The sequence below is a fragment of the Engraulis encrasicolus genome, chromosome 4 (genome assembly GCF_034702125.1).
Source record: "Engraulis encrasicolus isolate BLACKSEA-1 chromosome 4, IST_EnEncr_1.0, whole genome shotgun sequence".
Classification (NCBI taxonomy): domain Eukaryota; kingdom Metazoa; phylum Chordata; class Actinopteri; order Clupeiformes; family Engraulidae; genus Engraulis; species Engraulis encrasicolus.
This window is the reverse complement of record NC_085860.1, coordinates 19,162,551-19,172,550: the sequence shown is the minus strand read 5'-3', so window position 1 is coordinate 19,172,550 and position 10,000 is coordinate 19,162,551. Positions and strand designations below refer to the sequence as shown.

At 42.2% G+C, this 10,000-nt stretch overlaps 1 protein-coding gene across 1 annotated transcript in view; it reads right to left on the bottom strand.

The window, feature by feature from the left end:
- Positions 1–10,000, bottom strand: part of cdh13 (cadherin 13, H-cadherin (heart)) — a 212,409-nt gene that overhangs the window by 196,636 nt on the left and 5,773 nt on the right. Inside the window, exon 2 of the mRNA XM_063196386.1 lies at positions 9,222–9,374. Coding sequence (XP_063052456.1) covers positions 9,222–9,374 — 153 coding nt within the window. The remainder of the gene's footprint in view (positions 1–9,221; positions 9,375–10,000) is intronic.

Genomic DNA, 10,000 nt, shown 5'->3' with positions numbered 1-10,000 from the left:
AGGCTGGTTGGTGAGTAAGTGTGTGACCAGAGCATGGATTCTTACTTACAGGTTCAGTAATTGACATGTTCAGTCTCATTATTGGGTAGGCCTGTCTTAAAACATCCAGACAGCTATTGTCATGAATATGATAGATCACATCTGCTTCACTGAGCACACACACAGACGCATACTGTAGAGGCATGCGCAAACACACACACACATAGTTCCAGCATCGATTTTTGTCTTGTCTAACAGGAATTGTTAATATGATGATATACAGAACAGTGCATTGGCCAATGTGAATGTGTGAACGTGTGTGTGTGTGTGTGTGTGTGTGTGTGTGTGTGTGTGTGTGTGTGTGTGTGTGTGTGTGTGTGTGTGTGTGTGTGTGTGTGTGTGTGTGTGTGTGTGTGTGTGTGTGTGTGTGTGTGTGTGTGTGTGTGTGTGTGTGTGTGTGTGTGTTTATATCTGTCTTCATTAAAACAGGAGGTCGTTTCTCTAGTCATTACCCCGGCCTCTGCTTGCCACCCTGAGGATGGAGCACTGCATCACACTATTGACCCAATGAACAGCCAGCCAGCTGGAAATAAAATGAAGTCTTCAATGATACCAGCAAGCAAGCTGAGAAAGCTACAGGGTTTAACTTGTTATATGGCGGATATCAAGAGTGGTAACTATCCTTCATAAAATGGTGAATGACTGGAACCATAATCTAAAGAAAATGCCTTGTAGCTGTTGTGGAAAGGATTTCACACAATTATAACACCTTAACGGTAAGTGGGCATATTTACCACTCTAGTCTGGGCTGAAGTGTTGTTCATTATCAGCGGCGGTTCTAGACAAAAATTACCAGGGGGTCCAAGGTGGTACTACAAACACTATGAGGAGTGTTAAGTTATTCAAGTGTTAAATTAACAGTCAAGTAACACTTAGCGAAACATACTTAACCCTATCGCGCCGGATGCATCATATATGTCTCATCAAATTCAAAGCCCTCTCCACGCTGACACACAAAAAAATCGATCTGAAAAACATCCTGCGTGTCATTTCCAAACGTCCTGCAGTACACGGAAACCGCCACAAGAGAGCAGCGGTCGACAACAAGTTGACCACAGCTCGGCGAAAAACAGGAAAATGGGGTAGAAGCGGTTTCCCTGACCGACGCTGAGATTTCGTCAAATTGCATAAGGTTTGTGTACAAATTTCCGAAATATCACTCTACATCCTTTAATTTGAACACTTGCTTTGTGCAATTAAGCAAGGAAGAGTTTATATTTTTACACCGTGTTGCAGAGAGATCGTGCTAAAACTGATGAGACATATAAGCACCATCCGGCGGTGGCAGGAAGTCAGCCATCAATGCATTTGCTCCATAGGGAAACTTACAAAGCATACCACGACGATCGTTTAACAAAACACACAAGTTGTTTTACTTCAAGACAAAGATATTGCCTTAAGAAACAGGTTTTACTTGCAATTTTGAAAATGCAATGCAAAATGTTGAAATTGTGATCTCGTAAAAAATGCATTGAACTGAATGGAAAAATGGTCCAATTGTAGTAATGGACCCATATATTCAAATTACACATAAAAAATGAATAATGATCTGTATTACACTCATAAATAGGTTGTTGAGCATTCGATCAGCTATGTTTTTACATAGATTTTAAAAAATTACCCAACCAGGCTGTGGGAAATGTAAATTATGGTCCTGCTAAAACAAGGATAGGCTTTAAAAAATGGCAGGATCTCACTAAATATTTAAAGATAATCCTCAAATTAAATTGTCTGACAACTTTTTTAAATTAAAAAAAAGTTGTAAATGCATTAAAAGTCATTTTTCAATGGTCATGAAATTGGAATTTTCATTCATTAAAAGCCTGATGCATCATATATGATGCATTAAATATCTCAGCGACCTTAACAAAATTTTGAATTTTTTTTTAATATTTCTTATAAGGGACCAATATTGAAGCAAATTCCAAAAAATTAGAATTTTCTCTCATTGCTTTCATGGTTCAGGTTTCACAGGGTTAACATTTCTCTAAGTTAAGTAGGACTATGGTGTTACTCTGTAAGGCCGCAATCACACCTGACGCGGATGTCTGCCTACAATCCCCGATGCGCGTCCAGCTGATTTATCTGTAGTGTTCACAACGAGCGCGGATCCACTGCCCATTCAAATGCGGCGACCAGGCAACATAACAGTTAACTGTCACTCGCAACGTAGCCTAATATGGTGTTGTGTTATTTGCAAAAACGTACATAAAATGCTTTGTAGGCCTAAATGCAATGCATCAATGTAAACTAGAAGATGAGCTCTTCTCTTGCTCTCCTAATGTTGGATAGTGAATCTGATGAATGTTGTTGTCGACGGTCTCCTATCAAACATTTGGAAAATCCGCCGCGGATTTTTCGCCTTGAATTGAACTTTTTTCAACTTGATCCACCCGGCGCGGAGAAGCGGAGAATCCGCAATCCGCCGTACGCTGATATTCGATGCGGAGTCCGCTCATTTACATTAATAGAGAGTAGAACACATCCGCCTCCTACTGTAAAATCTGCGTCTGTTGTGATCGCGGCCTAAGTGTTGAACGAAGGCATTGCTATTTATCACCCTCCATGTTGGCCTCATTGTGTATGTAGACTGGGACATTACTGCTTTGCCTTCATGACCCTTCATTCTGGCAGATCCAGCAGAGGCAGCATGGCCAATAATGGCCACAAGGGTAAAATAAAGAGGAGGGATGGACAGAGGAATAGAGGGGAGTGAGAGTGTGAAAGAGAGAAAAAATGAGAGCGTCTGAGAAGTGGAACAGACAGATCAGAGAATTGATTCAATGAAAAATTACACATGGTCCTCCATGACCAAAAAAAGAAGACATCATAGATAGAGAAAAAAAGAAGATAACACAGAGGGAGGGGGTGACTAATTGACAAGGATGAAGATTGAGACAATGGAAAAAAGAGAACAGCGAGAGAGAAGAAAGAATAAATGAATGGAAAGGAAAGAACAGAAGAACGGAGGTAGTAAGTGAGAAACGCAGCAGGCAGCCACACAGGGATCATAACTATTGGCTGAGAGGTAATGAGTGTAATTAGAGCTGGCTCTCATGGAGAGGGAGAGCTAATTGATCTTACAATCTGATTTTACCTCAGGCTGCTTCAAAGACACCAATGAGGGCCTTTGTTCTCGAGCAAAAAAAAGTAATTAATCACCACAGGTTCAAATACCACCTTAGTGACTGAAACCGAAATCTTAGGCCTATCATTTTAACAATGGGTGTTCTTTATTCGAACACACCTTAAAACCACACACACACACACACACGCACACGCACACATGCACACGCACACGCTCATTGTTTTCCGTCCCAATGCATCAAAGGATTGGTAAAAGATGAGAAGGTTGTGAAGTCTGTAATTAACTTTCAACAGAAATCTAGCTCTTTTGGCTGAGGCTGGTGTGTGTGTGCGTGCGTGCGTGCGTGCATGCGTGCGTGCGTGCGTGCGTGCGTGCGTGCGTGCGTGCTTGCGTGCGTGCATGCATGTTGTATGAGCAAGAGGGCTTCATCTACCTCCAGAGTTGTAAGTGTCAGGGTTATTACTGATGGGACACTGGCACATGCCAGGGCAGTTAAAGGCGCGTGCGTGCATGTTTGCCTTGGAATTTCTCTCTTTACTGCCCTACAGTGGTTTGGACAGCTTTTAGGCCTCCATAGCGACCTACTCTCCTTCCCAATGCCTGATCCATGTGTTGCAATGTGTTTATCACTTCTCTCAGGTAACACTGTGGGCAGACACACAAACAAAAAGACAGACAGACCGAAGACAGACTGATGGGGACGTAATACTGATATTTAATTCTGATCTGAGGTGTTTCAGACCTGTTTGCCAATACAGTAGCTAAGCATATTAATAACACAAATAATAAAATCAGGTATTCCAAGTATTCCAAGAGTATTCCAAGAACCAGGCTTAGTAGTAAACCAGGTGAAGTTAGCCTTGAGGTTGTGATAAATAATCTAATTGAAGAGGCTGGAGTCCTTATTTTCTTAACTACAGTACATGAGACCTGTGGACTATCTATTAGCAAGTTTACCACATGCAGTAGCCAGTGTTGCCAAATGTGTCTGACCAAATCCCGCCCAAAATGCTCTCAAAAAATGCCCAAATGCGCGAAATTCCACCCAAATTCAACAAATTACATTGACTTCTATGGGCCCAAAATGGCTAAAAAAAAAAGCCAAATGGCCAATTTTTCCCGTTTTTACCCGCAGACGCTTGTCCCAAGTAGCCCAATTGGGCGGGCACCCGCCCAATCTGGCAACTCTGCCAGTGGCAAGGTTTATTACTAACCCATGTTCTTGGAATGCCACTGTAGACTCTTTATGCACAACATTCCTCCAATGGAAGGCTGTAATAGAGACTGAGAGAAACGTAACTACACTACTATGACATCTACAAAGAATCTATTGTAATATATTATGACTTGGTTTTTGATATTCTGGTAACAGCAAATTAAGTATAACAGGGGCCATGTCTTGATAACTGCATTATGCTACTACATCATTTCAGTCTATTGTAATATATTATATCTTGGTTTTTGACTTTCTGGTAACAACAAATTAAGTATAACAGGGGGAATGTCTTGAGGAGTTAAGCTAATTAGCCTATCTCCCTTATTAAATAACAGTCCATTACTGGAAAAAAACACACTTTCTATTCTACTGGCACCACCTTTCTATTGTAGTCCATGGGTACAGCCAGCCAAGAGATGTTTTGAGGGAATTTGAATAGCTTTGTCTTTTTTAAACATGGTGACATATTTTTCACTTTCCAGAATGCTGCAGTGTCTGCCATTCCTCATGTGCCAAAGCCGCATGCCACTGGCGCTTGGCAGCTGCTAATTTTATTCCCAGTTTTAAAATGGACTTCACACATTATTTCTGCATTAATTAAAGTGACTAGAAATTCTCCGCTGTTTATGACAAAATAATAGATTCAGTTTTATTCCACAAATGCCTCTCTGCCACCCTGTCATCCTTCCCATTTCCCTCCTATTGTGCTACAATCAAAAGCTTTATAGCCCCATAAAAATGGGGGGGGGGGGGGATACAGACTTGACATTACAATTAATGAATTAATCCGTTTTTATCCAGAGTGACTTACAATTATGTTGAAGGTACAGTTCCTGGAAATATGTGGGCTTAGGTGCCTTTTTGGAGGACACTATGGATGACAGCCGTAAATGAGGACATTTCACTCCTCTTCTCTCCATTGTCCCCTCCCTCTGTTTCTCCACATAATCTATCTCCATCTAGTCTACTTCTGGTATTGTGGCTGACTCTTGCCTATTGCGATTTTAGATTTCTGAAAAAGCTGAAGTTGTTTCCTCAGTGGTACCTGGTGCAATGTTGGCACCTTTGCCACCATGGGTGAGCAAGTGCTCCATACTCCATTTGCTACTATGTGGCATGTGTGTGCCAAGTTGGCATACCCCACCACAGCTCTATTCAGTAGGCAATGGAGCATTGATGCCACCTGGCAGGCACAGGAAGTTTTCATTGTTTCCGTTTGCAGAGATAATAAATAACTTGGGAAATAATTCTCTATTCATATGTATCCATTGGAGTACAGACATAACAACAATGTTCCAACTGTGTTTCTATTTATGTGGCATAACTCTTTGTTTTACTTTGATTTGTGTGGAGTCTCAGAATTTTCTCCTCCTCTTTTTCATTTTAATGTTCATTTTAGCGTGTCATGTCTACATTACTGCTGGAAATGCCATTGGTTTCTCTTTTTTTAATCTTTTTTCTTCTTTGAGCTCTCTCTCTCTCTCTCTCTCTCTCTCTCTCTCTCTCTCTCTCTCTCTCTCTCTCTCTCTCCCCACCCTTCTCTGTCTTTTTCTAAAATGCTCTTTTGCCATTCTTCCCCAATTTCTCATTTGTTAACCTCATCTCCAGCCACATCATTTCCCCTTTTATTTCTCATATAATGCTGTCTTTCTCTCTTACCTCCATCTCGACTTTTACTGCACTTGTTTGCTCAGACTTAGCTTGTTTGCTCATCCCATCGTCCGTATGAAGGTCTGATAGCTGTCAGGCTGGTGAGGAGCCTGAGGACAGTCTGGAAGCCCTGCTAGCCCACAACTGTCTACTGTTTGTTCAGGTTTTGTGCAATAATTTAATCTCCTCCACATCATTTTCCTTTTTATTTCTCATATAATGCTGTCTTACACTCTTACCTCCATCTCCAATTATACTGAACTTGTGGGCTTAGCTTGCTTGTATCAAATCATCCATCTGAAGTTCTGATTGCTGTGAGGCTGATTGTAGTCTGTGGTTCTGCTGTGAGTCTGGAAGGAGGCTATGGGACTGAGGAGCCTGAGGAGAGTCTGGCTGTCTAGTAGCATCTCTCAGCTCATACTAATGGACAGCCCTGCTAGCCCACAACTGTTTACTGTCTGCTCAGGTTTTGTGCAATAAGTTAATCTCCTGACACATCATTTTCCTTTTTATTTCTCATATAATGCTGTCTTCCACTCCTTCCTCCATCTCCAATTATACTGTAATTGTCTGCATTTACTCAGACTCAGCTTGTTTATCAAATCATCCATCTGAAGTTCTGATTGTTGTGAGTCTGGTTCTGCTGTGAGTCTGAAAGGAGGCTATGGGACTGAAGAGCCTGAGGAGAGTCTGGCTGTCTAGTAGCATCTCTCAGCTCATCCTAATGGACAGCCCTGCTAGCCCACAGCCACACACACACAGACAGAGACCTCTTTCTATGTTCCCTCCATCGTTCTACATTCTATTTTCTACTTCTAACTGTCAATTGCCTTCTCCCTGTCTCCATTCCACCTTATTTTTTTCTCTCACCTCCATTTCTTTACTGTTACCTCCATCTCCACTAATACTCGTATACAGGCTCAGCTAGTCTATTTATCCCAGCATCTGTTTGTTGGTCTGGTTGTCGTCTGTGACTCAGCTCTGAGTCTGGAGGGAGGCTATGGGACTGATGAGCCTGCAACTGTTTACTGTTTGTTCAGGTTTTGTGCAATAATTTAATCTCCAGCTAACTAATTTCCCTTTTTATTTCTCATATAATGCTGTCTTCCACTCTTACCTCCATCTCCACTTATACTGTACTTGTGTGCATTTACTCAGGCTCAGCTTCTTTGTTTATCAAATCATCCATCTGAACTTTTGATTGCTGTGGTTCTGGTGTGAGTCTGGAGCCTGAGGATAGTCTGACTGTCTAGCGTCCCTCAGCTCATCCTAATGGACAGCACTGCCAGCACACAACGGTTATGTTTGTTCAGGTTTTGTGCAATAAGTTCTTGAGGTAGAAAGAATCCAGTTTTTCAAACAATTTTATTCTAACACCCTGGTCTGCATATTCCAAAAACTCTTAAGTAGCACTTCAGCCTAAGAAGTACTTAAACATGAGGTGCCCCTGAGGCAACATATCACATCACTACAAATGCATGCATGCAATCATTTTATAGGCCTACATACAGTATTTTTTCTCGCACATGCAAATAAAATGCTCTCGTTTCCTTGCTTCACTGTGTGTGTTTGCGTGTGCATGTGCGTGTGCGTGCGCGTGTGCTTGTGCGTATGCATGTACGTGTGTGCGCGTGTGCATGTGCGTGCGTGTGTTTATGAGTGAGAGAAAGTGTGAGTGCATGTGAGAAATCTGTGGGGATTGAGAGACAGATGGATGTAGGGATTCTCACATACGACGTCTGGCACTGCTGGCACACACACACGCGCGCAAAAACACATACTCTCTCACACACACACACACACACACACACACACACACACACACACACACACACACACACACACACACACACACACACACACACACACACACACACACACACACACACAGAGTGATCCATCCGTTTCACCAGCCTAGCAGGGAGAGAGAGAAAGGTTGGTGGAATGTGCAATGATGCATCCTGTGCATGTGTTTGTGCTTCAGTGTATCAGTTTTGTTGTGTGTTTTGTAGCTCTCGCATTATGTGGGTTGTTGGTCTGTGTGTGTGTGTGTGTGTGCTTGTGTGTGTGTTGTGCGTGTGTGTGTGCGTGTGTGTGTGTGTGTGTGTTGTGCGTGCGTGTGTGTGTGTGTGTATGTGTGTGTGCGACGCCGTGCGTGCATGCGCGTGTGTGTGTTGTGCTTGTGTGTGTGTGTGTGTGTGTGTGTGTGTGTGTGTGTGTGTGTGTGTGTGTGTGTGTGTGTGTTCGTAGCTCACCTCCTGTCTGCTCCAAATATAGACAGCAAGATGGACAGATGACAAAATGCCCCGGCGAACCATGTAGACTGTAAAATAACCAGGCCGTGAGAAGAGAAAAAGCCCATTTGACTGACAGGTGAGACAGTGAGATCGCCAAAGAAGGAGGGATGGGGGGAGAGATGGAGGATGGGGGGATAAAGGGATGGAGGCTAAGGGATGAAAAAGATGAGGGGATAATAGTAGAAGTCTGAATGAAAAAACAGGAAAGTGGAAAATGGCCAGACTGAGTGTCAATTTTGCTGCTGCGTGTCTATGACTTGTCATCTGTTTCTGTGTGTCTGACAATATACTGTATTTGTTTCTTTTCGTGTGTGCGTGCGTGTGTGAGCGTGTGTGTGTTTGAAACTTGCCCACCTTTTCCAAGGCCATATTTTCCAAGGTCTCCCAACATCAGCAGATTCTCTATTAGTTACCTTATCCACTTCTCTGTGCTACTGTACACCATTGTAAACAATGCCATTGCACTAAACAACGCAATGCAAACAAACAATGCTGCAATGCCAACTCCAGTTCCTACAGCCAGAAAACAAAATACCAATAAACATCACTAAAAACGTCAGAAAAGGAAAGGGAACAAAAGAACAAAAAGACAAAAAAGACCCACATTTCCACCAAAAAGCAAAAAAAAAAGAAGCGTTCAATTACAAGTACAATGCTGGAGTTAATCATTTGTTTGCTTTGAAAATGCCTTTTCAAAACAACTAAAACAACTATTCAAGCTGCTGTTATGACAACAAACAATTGCGGTCTTGGACGACGAACCATGGAACTGTAAAAGACATAAAAATGGTCCTTTAAAACACACACACACACACACACATTAACACACAAAACCTTCAGAGCCTGTTGTTTGTTCTCCACTGAGGTTGTGTGTGTCCGTGACCATGTGTTTGGTAAGACAAGTCGGGAGATTTGGAAGTAAACTACTCACCTGGTATACGGAGATGACTTCTCGGTCGAGAGAGCGGCTGACGGACACCTCGCCCGAGTACCTGTCGATGGAGAACACACCAACCGGGTGCTCGTCTGCCCCCTTGCCCGTCAGCCGAAACATACGATTCCCGGTCAGGTCATTTGGCATAACCTGAAATGACACACAGACATATAGAGTACAGTGACATACAGCACATATACAGTACACTCATACACACATGAAAAGAACAAAAGGAAAGGATTCAGAAGAAAAGAGACAAGTGAAGAGTGTTGACAGTTGAATGAGTTTATACCCCCTTTTCAAACGTAGGCCTTATTTCGTCATAACAAGATGTAAACACAGCTAATAACAACTAATACAATGCCATGGCACTAAGTCATTTGCAAAGGCCTAGAGTGAACGACCTGAGGGTACTGGTTGCAATGACTGGCTCTGGACTTACTGTCTTGTATGTACTATGTCCAGTTGTCATATATCAATACTTAAACTGATCAGTGCTGCACAGATAAATATAACATGTTTTGTTGCTGTGTTGGCATTATTTTTCTGGTACTTACGTATGACTGGAGACAAAAAGATGAATCCCATTGTTCCAGTAAGCCATGTGTATTGGGGAAAAAGACAAACAAATTAAGCAAAGTTAGTGAAATTCATGCCTATACATTTCATTTTTGAAATACCTTATTGCAAATGATAGAGAAAACATTTCTGTATTTGTGGCATTATTGTAGTGTGATGCTACTACTTGCCAACACTAACCTGAAACAAACACATTG